At 42.7% G+C, this 16,893-nt stretch overlaps 1 protein-coding gene across 3 annotated transcripts in view; it reads right to left on the bottom strand.

Moving 5' to 3' along the window:
* COL4A2 (collagen type IV alpha 2 chain) overlaps positions 1-16,893 on the bottom strand; it is a 170,191-nt gene that overhangs the window by 69,404 nt on the left and 83,894 nt on the right. For all 3 annotated transcript variants that reach the window (XM_053380243.1, XM_053380245.1, XM_053380244.1), the window contains 6 exons: positions 15,586-15,621; positions 15,420-15,482; positions 15,087-15,122; positions 6,930-6,971; positions 5,032-5,118; positions 2,587-2,631 (listed from right to left, as the gene is read on the bottom strand). In XM_053380243.1, coding sequence (XP_053236218.1) covers positions 2,587-2,631; positions 5,032-5,118; positions 6,930-6,971; positions 15,087-15,122; positions 15,420-15,482; positions 15,586-15,621 — 309 coding nt within the window. The remainder of the gene's footprint in view (positions 1-2,586; positions 2,632-5,031; positions 5,119-6,929; positions 6,972-15,086; positions 15,123-15,419; positions 15,483-15,585; positions 15,622-16,893) is intronic.

The raw sequence follows: 16,893 nt of genomic DNA, 5'->3' as shown, positions 1-16,893 counted from the left end.
TCCAACAAGTAATAAAATTAGTTGAATGAAAGAACAGAACAGACACCAGAGCCCTTAAAAGTCTCAATCATGTTTCGCCTGGTGCTGTAATTGCATTTTATTATAAAAATGGCTGCAACTCAGGTCTGAACATGCATGGGAGAACAATGAAGGCAATACTGGACTGCAACAGGTTGACAATTTCATTGAAAGAGAAAGGTTGATCAGGTGGAGGCCTCATCCATTCCCGCCTGAACTTTTTATGTCCCACAAAGACCCCACTGATTTTGGAGGTGTCAGCAAAAGGTTAAAACCAACATCATTTCAGTGGTGGAATGCACAAAGCCCACTTTGCTAATCTGGGTGCCATCTGCCCTCTCCTCCTAATCACATAAATCCTTTGATAAAACTCAGAGCTGGCCCAAGATGCTTTGGCACTTGAGGGAAACCACAAAATGGTGCTGCCACCCCCACCAGCAAAAAAGGGGTGAGTTAAGATCCACATCAGGAACAAGTGGGCAATAAAGATCTACATCAGAAACAAGAGGGGAATAAAATCAACCTTATTTGACAGCTGAAGTGGGAATCAAAGGTGATTGTTTTGGGGGGGGGAGACGAGGCCCCCTCTTAATCACACTGGATGTATGCAGACCCCAGGAGACCCCAGAGGGCAGCCCCTCCTATTCACCATGAGGCCACTGTAGAGGTGGCACGGGGGGGGGGGAGCACTGAGGCAGTGGCAGATCCAGCCTCCAAGGATTGCACCACAGTCATTGCTACTACTGTGGCGGCTGCAGCGGGTGATGCCCCTGTGGATCTAGCAGCCTCACCTTTCCTTATGGGTGGACTGGCCCTGTCCCAGATCAGCTGATCTGCATAAATCAGCAGATGAGGGGGGCTGTGTGCATGTGACAGTGTGCCTGAGTTTACCTGAGAGGATGAGGGGGCCACCTCCTATTGGGATACATTATACAAAGGAAAGGGAAAGCTGAGTGTAGTCGGACATGCACTCTGACTTTAAGAAATGTGATTGCAGGGAGAAGGCAGGCAGGCAGGCCAAAGCTCAGAAGGAGCTCAGGCTTGCAAGAGAGGTTAAAAATAATTTCTAAAGGTTTATTCGGCTGTATTCAAAGCGGGAGGAAGAACAAAGAAGTAATAGTTCCTCTGTGTGGAGAAGATGGAGAAATGCTACTGGGTGGCAGAGAGAAGCCAGAACTGCTTGACACCGACTTTGTTCCTGTCTTCTCCCAAAATGAAAACAGTGTACAACCTGGTGATCATAACCAATCCATTTCAAAAGGGAGAAACAAAATGGATTAATCAAAGTAGGGCGTATGGTGCCTTGGCTCTTTCCCATTGACATACTACTGATTATATTGAACACAGGAGTATAATTGTGCTGCATTTCGGGGGCCACCAGGTGGCGCGTTGGAAGATGGCCGACAATAACATCTCTCTGACCCATACAAGGTAATTCAGGGGCTGCTATGGGAAGTAGGCAGCCTTCCCTTCCCCCCCAGGAGGTGGGGGGACCCTGTCTTGCCAGCGGTGTTCATAATGCACCCCCTGATCCGAGAGATGGGGGTGCCAAACACTTGGCATGAGCCTTCGGTGAAGTCAGCTCTTCCTGACGCCGATTCCAATTAGCGCGTGCTGGTTGCTTCAGCTCGGAATTATAATTGGAAACATATGATTGGAAATGAACCTGAAGCACATATATCAAGTAAAGCTCGACGATAAGGCTGCTGAGTAATGGATCTCTGTGACCGGGAGCGACGGATGGATAAGTAAATCCTTTGATGTGTCACCACTAAGAGACTGTATGTTTGGAACGAAGGGGGTGGTGGAGGAGGAAAAACCCTTTCTTTCCCTTTATATGATGTGATAAAATAACCCTCCACCCCAGAAAGAAACAAGATCGTCGCATTTTTTAAGAATCATAAGCAGGATTTTAAGAACTGTGTGGGGATGGATTACAACAGGAGAGAAGATTTGAACGGTGAGAAAGTGGAAAATTTTTATGACGCAGTTTAAAAATGGCGTCTCGCCAAGACAGGCTTGCCGGGGAAAGAAGGGCGGGGGAGGAGAATCAGGAATGTTGGAAAGAGAAGGAGTGTCGGAATTGAAAGTTTGACCTGACAGAGCCCTCTGACCTATTTGATTTATTTGGCTAGCCTGGAAAAATAAAGGACAGACTGAAGATTAATCTTGTTTATGGAAGCGTTAAACAGAGGCTGTCCTGGACTGATTTAGCTTTTGAAGAGTACAAAACCCACACAGAGACGGCAGCTTTTAGTCTGCTTGTGAGAATCATCAGAGATCGCAAAGAAAGGAATATATGACTACAACAAGATGAGAAAGAATAAAGGACTATCCGGATTGAACTGGATAGAACTGATTAATTAATGCAGTAAAATGAGTGATGTCTGGACTTATCCGGAATTTTGGACTCGTGCGGAGCTTGATATATGGGTACCCTCAAAAAAATTAAAATTTGGCTGTATAATTCGGAACCAATGTGATTTGAATAATGTGATGTGATTGGCCTGTTAATAAAAATTATTTAAAAAAATAATAATTGTGCTGCATTTCTTTCTGTGTACTTACCGGAATTCCAGCTTCTCCCCTAATTCCTTTTATTCCTTTCTCACCCTAACAATATATAAAAAAGAACAGTTAATGCTTGAGCAAGACATTTGTATTATTCAAAAATCAAATTTAGAGTTCTGTCCTAGGCTAAATTTACACTGGATAGAATATTTGGATGCAAGTAACCTGTGACAGTGCATCTTTGATACACTGACAGTGTGTTCCCAGTGCTGGTCAGTATGCAATGCCACCAGCAGAGGAGCCAAAATGGATCAGTACTAGGAACAGACAGTACCCAGTTTGAATCCTTGCATGCAGAGCCAAACACTGGCATTACATTACATGAGGAGAGAAGGTATCATAAAATAAAAGAATCTTGCTGAACCTAATGGAAAGCAAAACATTGCCTCTGTCTCTTCCTACTCCACCCACGGTGCAACAAAGGAGCATAGGACTCAAATGAATTCTGTACCCAAACACACCCACAACTGCATGTAAATCCTGGTCAAAATTCATCACTCAAATGCGAAGGCACAAAACTCTCTCTCTGGCTGCATGTCATGCAGATTTAGAGCTGACATGTGGAATCTGCTTTGTTTTTTACCAGAACCCTGAGATCTACCAGGAATCAGAGCCAGGAATTCTGAGTCCACTAATTTGCTGAGTTTAAGAACTGAATGTTACTTACAGTCCTTCCAGAAAAGAAATCCATCCCTTGTTATCACCTCACACCCCAGCCAGCTTTTTTTCATTTCCGCAGTATAACATGGGGAGGTGGAGAATCATTGTGTTGTTGACTGATAAAAAACCTTTATTGTCTACTTCGAATTGCTTGGAGATGTACTGTCAGATCCTAATCCAGTGGTGGCGAACCTATGGCATGTGTGCAAGAGAGGGCACTCAGAGCCCTCTCTGTGGGCACGCGCACTGTTGTCCCAGCAGGGCCGTAGCTTCCGTGCGGGGCGGGGGGAGAGGAGGGCTCGTGTGCGCTGTCCAAACCCTGCAGCACCAGGGCCTGGCGAGCATCAAGGGGCTGAGCAGGCATTGACTTTTAATGCGCCAGGGCCTCCCACTAGTCTGTTTTTCCTACTCGGGAGTAAGCCTCCTTAAGTTCAGCAGGACTTAACTCCCAGGTCAGTAAGCGTATAAAGATGGCAACCTAAGAAGGGGCTGCTGAGTTTACATGTTCACTGGGCTTTCCCGCAGAAGCCAACAGAGAAATTCATTCCGTGGAGGCTGTGATCAAACGGCAGCTGAAGAAATAGCAATATATAATAATAATAATATATTTATGCCCTGCCCATCTGGTTGGGTTTATTTATTTATTTTTATTTATTTATTTGTATGTGCACATGCAGACAATCATTATTATCTCATATTAAAAATTGGGAGAGGGTGGCTCTTAGTGCAGTCTTCCAGTGTACACTAGTGGCCAAAATTGTGGAACCTCTTGGAAAAAATGTTTGATGGCTCATAACACCATTTTGATTTGGAGTAATACCAGTGCTTTTTTCTGTAGGGATGCAGAGGGATGCATACCCCTAAACATTTTGTGAATTTAAAGGGAGAAGAAATTCACTCTATTTATTTCCCCCAATTTGAGCTGTATTTCCCCCCAGTGGTGATTTTCTTGAGACAAAATGAGAGTACCCCTAAACATTCTTTTTAGAAAAAAAGCACTGAGTTATACCATAAAATTATATATCAACGGAAAGATAATTTAATGAAGAACGCAATGCAATAACTTTTATGAAGGATTGTTTATTACAACAGCAGTCATAAAGAAGAAACGTGAAACATACAGAAAAAAATGAGATATACAGGTTAAACTGCCGTGTTGGCAATTGATAAATAAGTGGGTTTTGGGTTGCAGTTTGGGCACTCGGTCTCCTATATTTTGCCCATCCCTGACTTAGGACATGTAAGAAGAAACTTTGTTGCTGAGAACCATGGAAAAAGACCCTATGCAGAGTTAAAGGACAAAGCACCCACACAGCTAAAGCATGGAAAGGGGGAGTCCACGATTCCGTCTGGTTGCAGGGTTGTTTCTTTGTTTTTTGTTTAAAGCACTATAAGGTCAGAACACAGATCTTTGGTCAGTCATTTCTTGACATGTATTTTAACTAGCAAAATTTCTGGAGTAAAACCTTGTACTAACATTGGAGAGATCTTCGCTGTACAAGATACAGAATATTTCTGGAATGATTCTGTGATTATTTAATCACAATAGAAAATACAAAGATATTAAATTCTTAAGATTAGGGTTTCATTTAAAAATATGTTTTGGAAGGAAATCTAGCCAGATTATTCTTTTATTTCATTTACAGCATATGAGATATGGCCACAGGATAATATTCACATGCTATTTTGATGAATAAGAGCACTCAGGAAACATGCTTTACTAGTTTCTGTACTCTATGAAATGAATAACTGGGAGTAATTTTCCGTAAGATTTCTTATTACCTTATATTCACTTGAAATTACATCTGTTGAAGTGACAAACTCTCCTGTTGATGGACGCCCAGGTAGACCAGGGGGCCCAATATCACCCTGCAGGAAAGCCACAATAATATAGTCAACAACAAGTAAAATAAAGGTTTAAAAGTGGTAGTACATTTTTTGAACTACACCATAATAATAATAATAATAATAATAATAATAATAATAATAATAATTATTATATCCCACCCTCCCCAGCCGAAGCCGGGCTCAGAGCGGCTAACAACAGTAAAAATAACACAGTTTATGAATGAACACCATAAAGAGAACAGTCATATGTTATACTGATTTCAAATCTGAAAAGCTGGAGGATCTGCTGCTATAAATATACCAAAGTGCTAAGGACAACAAATGAATTTTGGCCTCCTCATCTCAGGAAGGATTCCATGTGACAAAACTAGAATTGTGTTATAACTCTTCAAGTACTATAAATGTTACTTTTGTTTGCTTGTTTCCTTGGGTTTCACTTTGGGTGTGGCTTCGCTTTTAAATCATCATACAATTTCCTGCTAAAGAAGATCCTTTGAGGTCTAACATATTTCTCCTTTTGATATTGTATTATATATATATGCACTGCCCTATTATTTTAGGTTCTCCAATGTTCTTTATTGTAGATTGATATTTTGGTTGATGGTGTAGATAAATTTAGCCTAATATATTACATGCTGTTTCTATATTTGTTTGTTTATGCTACAACTCCTATTACCCCTGACCATTGCCCTTGCGGACTGTGGGTGACTGCAGTTCAGAATCCAAAAGCCCCTGTATCTCTTCCCTATGAGCAAGTTAAATGATTTTAGAAAACATGACTATGAGGACATCATGAATAATTATAGAATTATGCATGGTGTGGACAGAGATTTTTCTCCATGTCTCACAGTACTAGCTTGTTCTTACATGCTCATCCTGTTAGTTTGAATGACAATTCTTGTTGCTGGCATCCATCTGTCTCAAAAGACAATGGAGTGCACCTCCGGGGGTGAAGTCAAACCAATGGAGATTCAGGATGCCTGCTAGGGCTGCAGAGACCAATAATTCTAACTGCTGCCTCCCATATTCTTTTTGCTATGTTAGCAGCACTGAAGTGACATCCCCGGAGCACAAGCCTGGGCGGTGTGTCTGGAGGTTCTGGGCTGCCCAGATGACAAGACCCCCTTCTCAGCCTCCCAGATGGGGTCCACAGGAAAGCAGAGCAAGGCGTTTGGCACCAGATTGTCTGCAAGAGGTACTGGAAGGAGGTGTACAAGGTGCCATCCAATCATCTTAGGGACCCCGTTCCGGATCTGTGTAGTGTTTACTCCTTAGCCTTTTCTTTTCCTGAAGATATCCCGCAAGGCAGCAGATAAAATCACAGAATCATAGAATTGGAAGGGACCCTGAAGATCTCATCCAACCCATTGCAAGCTATTCCTAAGGGGACTGAACTGGCAACCTTGGCGATTTCAGCACCATGCTCTAACCAACTGAGTATATTCAGGAATAATGAGAGAAAGTCTTCTCTTTAAAATTTTACACTAATTGGTAGAATTCCCTACTGCAAAATATGATGATGGGCAGTCACTTGGATGGTTTTAAAGAAAGACTAGACAAATTATTATAGAATACATCTTTTTAAGCTAAATAGAAATTCCATGTTCAGAAACATCATATATACATACATGATAACCAGCTACTGAAGACAAACAGGCAAGGGCCATCAATTTCATGCTTTCTGTATGTTTTTTCAGAGGCCACTGGGCAAGCACCACAAATTCTCTAACTGCTAACAGCTCTGCTTCTGGCACAAGTCAAAGAATTATCACTCAAAACTGTATTCATCATATTCTGATAGAAATGCAAACTAATTAGAATATTCCATTTACCTTGTCACCCTTTTCTCCATAAAAGCCAAGGCCTCTGTTGCCCTGAAATGACAAGTAATGATTATTAAACGGGTGTTTTTCCGGCATATGAAGTACTTGCCCAAATGGTGATCTGGAAATCGTTTTTCTCTCTGTTTAACTGTTTTACCAACGATTAAAATAATTCTATGACATTTAGGCTATAAACTCTCAGTTGCGACTGGCATCTTCTATAGTATCTCTTTAATCTATTCTGATTAAGAAGTAGAATAGTCAATACATGCTTAATAATAATAGTAATAATAATTTATTATTTATACCCCACCCATCTGGCTGGGTTTCCTCAGCAACTCTGGGCAGCTTCCAACAAAGATGAAAAATACATTAAAACATCAGTCATAAAAAACTTCCCTAAACAGGGCTGCCTTCAGATGTCTTCTAAACGTCAGATAGTTGTTTATGTCTTTGACATCTGATGGGAGAGCATTCCACAGGGAGGGCGCCCTCTGCCTGGTTCCCTGTAACTTCACTTCTCTCAGTGAGAAGACCAGAAAACCCTCATAGCTGGACCTCAGTGTCCAGGCAAAACGATGGGGGTGGAGACGCTCCTTCAGATACACTGGGCCAAGGCCATTTAGGGCTTTAAAGGTCAGCACCAACACTTTAAATTGTGCTCAGAAACTTACTGGGAGCCAATGTAGGTCTTACAGGACCTCACCCACTCACCAGTCTAGCTGCCACATTCTGGATTAGTTGTAGTTTCCGGATCACCTTCAAAGGTAGCCCCACGTAGAGCACATTGCAGTTGTCCAAGCGGGAGATAACTACAGCATGCACCATTCTGGGGAGACTGTGGTAAGGGAGGGTCTCAGCCTGCATACCAGATGCCTGGCTACCCAAAACCTCAGTCATCGGGGCAAATAATTATTTCTATACAACAACATTACTGTTGGAACTGATTTTCTAAGTTTTGGAACAGAAATTGCTTCAGTCGCTTTGTGTAATGACTTCTGTGGGGAGAGAAACAAGGGAAACGTATGCCTGTTACTTCTCCTTGACCTCTCAGCGGCTTTCAATACTATTGACCATGGTATCCTTCTGGAGTGGCTGTCCGAGTTGGGGTGGATGGCACCACTTTGCAGTGTTTCCGGTCCTACTTGGTTGGACATTTCCAGAGGGTTAAGCTTGGGGAGTGTTCTTCAGCCCTGTGGAACCTTCAATGTGCGGTTCCTCAGGGTTTGATTTTATCCCCTATGCTCTGGCAAACATCCATCAGTATTCTTTCCCAAAGGCTACTTATCTTCTCCAGCCTCAGCTTTGTCCAATCAATTTCTATTTCTCATTTTATGCATCTCCACTCTTAGTTCTTCTATTGCTCATTCAGTAATTGCTGTATGACACTAACAATCAGAAGGTGTTTTTCAGTATTTTCACCATACTGAGTGCCTACTCTGAAATTCACACAGTCTTTGCTTATCAGGAAGTTACATTCCAAACATTTCACTTTCCCAGTGAGCAGCCATGTAGTTTCACATTACAAGCAGCACATTCATCAGTGAAGCAGAGGATTAAGAGCAGAATGAATTAAGATGAAAATTTCTAAAAGTTGAAGAATCTCTTAACTATTTACAAACTTTCTTCTGTACACGTATTTCAAACACGTCTTTTGTTTTGCTTTAATTTAAGCCCCTTGGTGGTGTCTCCTTAAGCCAGCCGTTGGATCAGATAGTATAAGTAGTAATTTATAGGAGTTTCAGATATCATTGTAGAGAGGCAGGTTGAGCTGATCTTTGCCCTAAGGACTGACCCCAAGGGCTATTAAGTTGTGTTTGGACAATATTGTGGTTCTTCTGCTCCCTGGTCACTCACCTGTCGAGGTTCCTTGAAGATTTTGCAGTCCCACACAGGGAAAGAAGCCCTTCCAGAGCATTGGAAGTTAATTCATTTTATCTTTGTCCCTCAGAGATAATATGATAGGCAGTAAAGGTAAAGGAACCCCTGACCATTAGGTCCAGTCGTGGCCGACTCTGGGGTTGTGGCGCTCATCTCGCTTTATTGGCCGACAGCTTCTGGGTCATGTGGCCAGCATGATTAAGCCGCTTCTGGTGAACCAGAGCAGCGCACGGAAACGCCGTTTACCTTCCCACCGGAGCGGTACCTATTTATCTACTTGCACTTTGACGTGCTTTTGAACTGTTAGGTTGGCAGGAGCAGGGACTGAGCAATGGGAGCTCACCCTGTCGTGGGGATTTGAACCGCCGACCTTCTGATCGGCAAGCCCTAGGCTCTGTGGTTTAACCCACAGCGCCACCCGCGGCCCATGATAGGCAGTAGCTATTGTTAAAGGTAAAGGACCCCTGACAGTTAAGTTGCGAATGACTCTGGGGTTGCGGCGCTCATTTCGCTTCACTGGCCGAGGGAGACGACATTTCTCCGCAGACAGTTTTTCCGCGTCGTGGCCAGCAGTAGCTACTGTTAATCACCACCTAATTATCTCAATCAATGGAGCTATGATTCCACCCCAGAAGTCCATCTTCAGAGAGAGAAAAGGAACAAGCAGGACTGCCTTGTCCTTCTCTAGCCTAGTTAGACTAGAAACCTTTTCTATTCAAGTCATGTACATCCTACAATGAATAACTTTATTATTATTTTAGTTCATGGGGAGTTGTATCCAATGGAATGGGTGTTCACCATGTTCACACTAGACAAGAGCAAAGACTTATGAGAAGTAGGCTGGACTCCCTCAGTTTTTCCTCCTGTCTAGGCGCAGACAATACATTCCTCCTGGCTCTCCTGACTCAGCTAAGTTGTTACTAGTTTCTGAACTCCCCCTTTTCCCTTTAGATTTCCCATATCATTGTTTTAGTTTTACTGTACAGTTCTTTGTCCATGCATTGTGTTTTCCACCAAAAAGGGGGGGGGGGCTTTCCGTTGCTCTTTATGTTTGGTTGTTCCGCTTATTTGCCACCCTTCTTTTATTCCTTAGTTGTTTACTTATATTGATATTTTTTCCAGAATTATTTATTCCGCTTCGGTGTGTGTGTGGTTGTGTGCTACTTGTGTGGCTGCTGGTGTGGCATTTGCATTCTCCTGCCCTAATTTTAAAACGGCTTGGCCACCTCCTCCTGGTTCACTGTTTTTACACTAACAATGGAGTGAGCGTTCCACTTACCGTATTTTTCGCCCCATAGGGCGCACCGGCCCATAAGGCGCACCTAGTTTTTTGGGGGGGAAATAAAGAAAAAAACATTTATTTCCCCCCCAAGGCGCGAGGCTGGGGCAGGGGAAGCCCGAGCTTCCCCCGACCCCAGCCCCCAGAACAGGCTGCTCTCCGCAAGCCGTGGGAGCCCTCCCGCGGCTTGCGCAGAGCTACCCGAAGCCCCGGCACGACTGCTGAGCGCACCGGGGCTTCGGGATAAGAAGCAGCGCTGTGCAAGCCGGGGGAGCCCTCCCACGGCTTGCGCAGAGCTACCCGAAGCCCCGGCGCGACTGCTGAGCGCGCCCTAAAACTTGCTCAGACCATAATGCTGTAAAGATGGAGATGAAGCAAATAACACCCGGTTCCTTTAGATGGAGGATGAATGACACTCTATTTAGAGATGAAGAAGTATACAAAAAGGCCCAAAAAACTTTGAGAGACTATTTTGAAATAAATATGACTACTAATGTGGAAAAAAGAGTAATCTGGGATGCAAGTAAAGCTGTGATGAGAGGGTTCCTGATTCAACAGAATGCAATAAAGAAGAGAAGCCGAAATGAGAAAAAAGATAAAATTCTGGAGAAAATAAAAGAAGGAGAGTAAAAACTGAGAGTAAAGCCAAAGTCACAGGAGATATTGAAAGAAATAAAGTTATTTCAAGTACAATACATGGAATTGATGAATCAGGAAATAGAATGGAAAATTAAACAAATGAGACAGAAGACATTTGAATCAGCGAATAAATGTGGGAAACTATTAGCCTGGCAACTGAAAAAAAGACAAAAATTAAACACTATCACAAATTTAGAAGTAGAAGGAAAAGATATACATAACCCAATTGAGATTAGAAACTGCTTCCAGAAGTATTTTAAACAATTATATGCACAAGGGCCACAGAACGAAATGGACATAGACCGATTTTTGAAGATAAATGGATTACAAAAAATTTCACAAGAAAGTAAATTAATGTTGAATTGCAAAATATCTGACCAGGAGATAGAAGGTGCCATTCAAAATATGCAAGTAGGCAAGTCTCCAGGACCGGATGGGTTGACTTCCAGTTACTACAGATCTTTGAAAGAGTGGCTATCACAACCATTGAAGGAAGTCTGCAATGAAATTTTGGAAGGGAAAAGGGCACCAGAATCGTGGAAAGAAGCTTATATTACACTAATACCAAAAACAGAGACTGAAAAGACTCAACTTAGGAACTACCGTCCCATATCCTTATTAAATGTGGATTGCAAAATCTTTGCTGATATTCTGGCTAAGAGACTGAAAAAAGTATTGATTGAGGAGATTCATAAGGACCAAGCGGGCTTTCTTCCGGGAAGACATCTTTCTGATAACCTGAGGAATATAATTGACATTTTGGAAAAGCTAGAAGTGAACATAAACACTAAAGCAGTTTTGATATTTGTGGATGCGGAGAAAGCCTTTGACAATATTTCTTGGAGTTTTATGAAAAAGAACCTACAGGGTATGGGGGTAGGCCATGGTTTTGAGAATGGTATAGGTGCAATATATTCTGAACAAAAGGCCAAATTAATTGTAAATAATGTGGTTACGGAACAATTTAAGATAGAAAAAGGGACCCGACAGGGATGCCCAATTTCCCCTTTGCTTTTTATATCGGTCCTGGAGGTCTTGCTGAATATGATTAGAAGGGACCGGATGGTTAAAGGTATACAGGTCGGAGCTAAACAGTATAAATTGAGAGCATTTGCAGATGATCTAGTTTTGACACTACAGGAGCCAGAATCTAGTACTAAAAGAGTTTTAGAATTAATTCAAGAATTTGGTCAGGTGGCAGGGTTCAAACTGAACAAGCTAAAAACCAAGGTTCTTGAGAAAAATTTAACACCGATTGAAAGGGAGAAGTTTCAGAATGAAACAGGACTGACTGTGATTAAGAAGGTGAAATACTTGGGGATTAATATGACAACTAAAAATGAGAATTTGTTTAAAGATAATTATGAAAAATGTTGGCCTGAAGTGAAAAAAGATTTAGAAATTTGGTCAAACTTGAAGCTTTCCTTGTTGGGTCGAATTGCAGCTATAAAGATGAATGTATTGCCTAGAATGTTGTTTTTGTTTCAAACACTGCAAATTTTGGACAAAATGGACTGTTTCAAGAAGTGGCGGAAAGACATTTCTAAATTTGTCTGGCAGGGCAAGAAGCCTAGAATAAAATTCAAGATATTAACTGATGTAAAGGAAAGAGGTGAATTTGCCCTGCCAGCCTTCAAACTTTATTATGAATCAGCAGCATTCTGCTGGTTGAAAGACTGGCTGCTTCTTGAGAACACAGACATTTTGGATCTAGAAGGTTTTAACAATGTATTTGGGTGGCATGCATATTTGTGGTACGACAAAGGTTAAAGCACATAAAGCGTTCAAAAACCATATTGTCAGGAGAGCATTGTTTAATGTTTGGAATAGATATAAGGATCTATTGGAAAATAAAACTCCAAGGTGGTTGTCACCAATGGAGGCTAAGGCTCAGAAAAAACTTAATATGGAGGCTAAATGGCCAATTTTGGAGCAAGAAGGGGACAGACTGAAATTGCAGAGTTTTGAGAAATTAAAAGATAAGGTGCGAGATTGGGTTCATTACTATCAGATAATGGAGGTTTACAATTTGGATAAGAAAGTTGGTTTCCAGGTGGAAAAATCTAAATTGGAAACAGAATTGTTAGAATCCAAAACTAAGACTTTGTCAAAAATGTATAACCTGCTGCTGAAATGGAATACTCAGGATGAGACGGTTAAATCTGTAATGATTAAATGGGCACAAGACGCTGGACATAATATTATGTTTGCTGACTGGGAACAATTGTGGACCACCGGGATTAAATTTACGGCATGTAATGCCTTAAGAGAGAATATTATGAAAATGATGTACAGGTGGTACATGACCCCAGTCAAGCTTGCAAAAATCTATCATTTGCCCGACAACAAATGTTGGAAATGTAAGGAAAATGAAAGTACATTCTTTCACCTTTGGTGGACGTGCCCTAGGATTAAGGCTTTCTGGGAAATGATATACAATGAGTTGAAAAAGGTATTTAAGTATACTTTCTTGAAGAAACCAGAGGCCTTTCTCCTGGGCATGGTTGGCCAAGTGGTGCCAAAGAAGGACAGAACGTTTTTTATGTATGCTACAACAGCAGCAAGAATACTCATTGCAAAGTATTGGAAGACGCAAGATCTACCCACTCTGGAAGAATGGCAGATGAAACTGATTGACTGTATGGGATTGGCAGAAATGACTGGCAGAATCCGTGACCAGGGAGAAGAGTCGGCAGAAGAAGATTGGAAAAAATTTAAGGACTACTTACAGAAATATTGTAAAATTAAGGAATGCTGAATGATGCTGGATTGAAATTGAGTGGTTTCTAGCTGTAATGATATAAAGGAATATGAAAAAAAAAGGATTGGATAGAAAATAAGGTGTTATTATAAGCTGTAATGCTTTAAGTTAAGGATTTGCTGAACAAATAATCTGAAATGGAATACAAGAAGGGGAGGTATGAGGAGGTCAGAGAAATATGTTATTGAAAATTATGTATTATGAACCATATGTTTTTTTTAATTTTTTTGTTTGTTTTTTGTTTGCATAAAAATTTGAAAACCTTAATAAATATCTTTTAAAAAAAGAAGAAGAAGCAGCGCTGCGCAAGCGGGGGAGCCCTCCCGCGACTTGCGCAGAGCTACCCAAAGCCCTGGCGCGACTGCTCAGCGCGCCGGGGCTTCGTGATGCAGGCAGCTCTGCGCAAGCCGGGGGAGCCCTGGGGGAACTCCCGTGGGCTCCCACGGCTTGCGGATAGCTTCCTGAAGCCTGGAGAGGGAGAGGGGTCGGTGCACACCGACCCCTCTCGCTCTCCAGGCTTCAGCGAAAGCCTGCATTCGCCCCATAGGACGCACACACATTTCCCCTTCATTTTTGGAGGGGAAAAAGTGCGTCCTATAGGGCGAAAAATACGGTATGTCCCTGCCTGCCTGCTTCTATTGGCTTTTGATACTGAGTCCTGGTTCGTTTTGGCGGCGACAGAGGGCCCGCCCCTTGTCCTCATCCTCCTGGTTGGCAGCTGCGACAAGGAGTGTGTGTGTGGCTTCTGTTTCCCCCCACATCCGGTTCACGGAGTGGCAAACAGAGTGTGTAGTTTGGTGTGAGGTTTTTGCCTGCCTTTTCTCCTGGTCCATGAAGTGGCGAATAGAGACCTCTGGGGCTGAATTTCTATAATCCTCCTCCCAGTCCACAGTGTGGCAAATGGAGTTGAGTGTTTATTTGGTGAAAATCAGAGGCTATCTGTGTGCTTTTGTGTGCGCGCGCCTCTTTGCTGTCTTAATGGCAGCCATGGAGAACACTTGTGGCTTAAGCGACCCGCCTCTGAAAAAGCAAAGCAAAAACTGAAACACTTAAAGTGTCCTCTAAAGCTGAGGGATGTGCTAAGACTGCTCCCCCAGCGCCTTTCTTCCATAATTTTACCTCAGTCCCAGGCTCGCAATACAGAGCAGGCCTCTGCTCCTAAAAGTGCTTCCACTCAGTCGAATGCTAAGACTATACCACCATCTGCGGGTGAGGCGCAGATTGATGCTTTATCTGATTCTGAGCCAGAATGTTTAGGTTTTTCTGAGGATCAGAGACAAGAGCATCATGACCCCTCTCCAGCCACTCCAGATGCTCCACCTCCCATTTCTCAAAACTTTCCAGCCTCATTGATTGAGCAGTTGAAGGAAGCCCTTATTGCTTCACTGTTCTCTGAATTGCATTTAAACTTATCTCCAAAGAAGCAGCCTAGGTCAAAGAAAGTAACCCATTCTGCCACCCAGAATTGTGGTATTCCACTTTATCTTTATGACTTAAACTCCTCAACTGACCAAAGGAACTTCTATAGCAAATTTGCATTTGCAACAGACCTGTGGATCATGTTCTGTGGACCCAAGATGGTCCCAATCATCAGAAAAAGACTTACCTGAAGTCCTGGAGATCCTGGTGGCCCTGGAGGTCCCTGAAAACAGAAGTTAGACAGTAAGGGATCCCTTCGGAGTGCTCACTTCATGTAAATATATGTATTTCACATACAGCTTTTAAAATGTACCTAGAATCTAAATATTTTAATAACTGTTTCAGCACTCCAGTGTCCTTTCATTTTTTAAATACTAATTAAAAAGCATTAATTCTAACTTGAGGAGTTCTGAGATTTGCCCATGTGCAGTCATCAGGATACCACGCTGCTATCTGCATTCGTGTAACCATTCCCCAGGGCAGCTGATGAATTTTAATTTATGCATTTCATTATACTTACAGGTAGACCTGTGTTTCCAACTGGACCAAATATACCCACTGCACCAGGAGCACCCTGAGGTCCCTAGACAGGAAGATAATTGCTTGTTTTTAAAATCAAACTGTTCCTTAATAGTTTATCATAAAGTCACTCTTAAAAAATTGTTATTTATCACCTTAGTACTTACCGGGAAGCCCCTCAAACCTGGGTCACCAGTGTCTCCCTAGAGAAAGAAATCTTAGATAGTAACTGCAAGTCTAACATAAACAGCAATTTCTACTACATTGAAATAAAAAGGTACATATATACATTATTTACAGAACTTTGTGATTATTTGCAAAATGCAAAAGATAAAAGTAATTAGAAAAGTAAATTTTGTCAGTATGATAATGTCTTCAATTCATATTTGTAACAGAAACAAAACATTTAACAACTAATATGCAAATACTTATTTCCTATAAAACATAATACCTATGTCTATACAGTATATGATTTGTTTCAATATATTCACTTGAAAGAGCATGGGGAACAGCCCATGGAAAAGGACTTTTCTTGACCATAAAGATTTGTAATGCTATGATAACTGTTACAGAACTTGCATAGGATGATATTTTACTTGCATTGGATAGAATCTATTTCTACAGATATACACTGAAAAATGAGATGCAAGCTTTTCAGTTGACAGTCTACATTTGGGAACATAATAAAAAAGCCTTCCTCCTGAAAATTTGGCTTCAGAACATAACTGGAAGGTTTCAAACTTCTCGCATATTCAGGAAGAGCTGAGACTCTCAAAACATTTGAAAGGAGGTACAGTGGTGCCTCGCAAGACGAAATTAATTCGTTCCGCAAGTTTTTTCTTCTTGCGAGTTTTTCGTCTTGCGAAGCACGGTTTCCCATAGGAATGCATTGAAAATCAATTAATGCGTTCCTATGGAGACCGCCTTCAGACCAGCCTTCTGAAGGTTGGCGGTGGGAAGAAAAGCCCTTCTCCCGCCGCCAGCCTTCAGAAGAGTTCCCCAGGGCTGCCTACGCTGAGGATAGCAGCCTGCTGCCTGGCGCGAGGGGCGCTCTGCTTCAGAGCGCCCCTTGCGCGGGGCAGACATTCGCAGCTTGGGGAGCCCTGCAGGACTTCCCCGCAGGGCTCTCCAAGCTGCGGATAGCAGCCTGCTGCCCCGCACGAGGGGCGCTCTTAAGCAGAGCACCCCTCGCGTGGGGCAGACATCTGCAGCTTGGGGAGCCCTGCAGGAGTTCCCCGCAGGGCTCTCCAAGCTGCCGATAGCAGCCTGCTGCCCCGTGCGAGGGGCGCTCTGCTTCAGAGCGCCCCTCGCGCGGGGCAGACATTCGCAGCTTGGGGAGCCCTGCAGGACTTCCCCGCAGGGCTCTCCAAGCTGCGGATAGCAGCCTGCTGCCCCGCACGAGGGGCGCTCTTAAGCAGAGCACCCCTCGCGCGGGGCAGACATTTGCAGCTTGGGGAGCCCTGCAGGACTTCCCC

Source organism: Podarcis raffonei, chromosome 3, assembly GCF_027172205.1.
Source record: "Podarcis raffonei isolate rPodRaf1 chromosome 3, rPodRaf1.pri, whole genome shotgun sequence".
NCBI lineage: Eukaryota > Metazoa > Chordata > Lepidosauria > Squamata > Lacertidae > Podarcis > Podarcis raffonei.
Note: the sequence above shows the minus strand (reverse complement) of the source record. Positions and strands in the feature narration are given on the sequence as shown.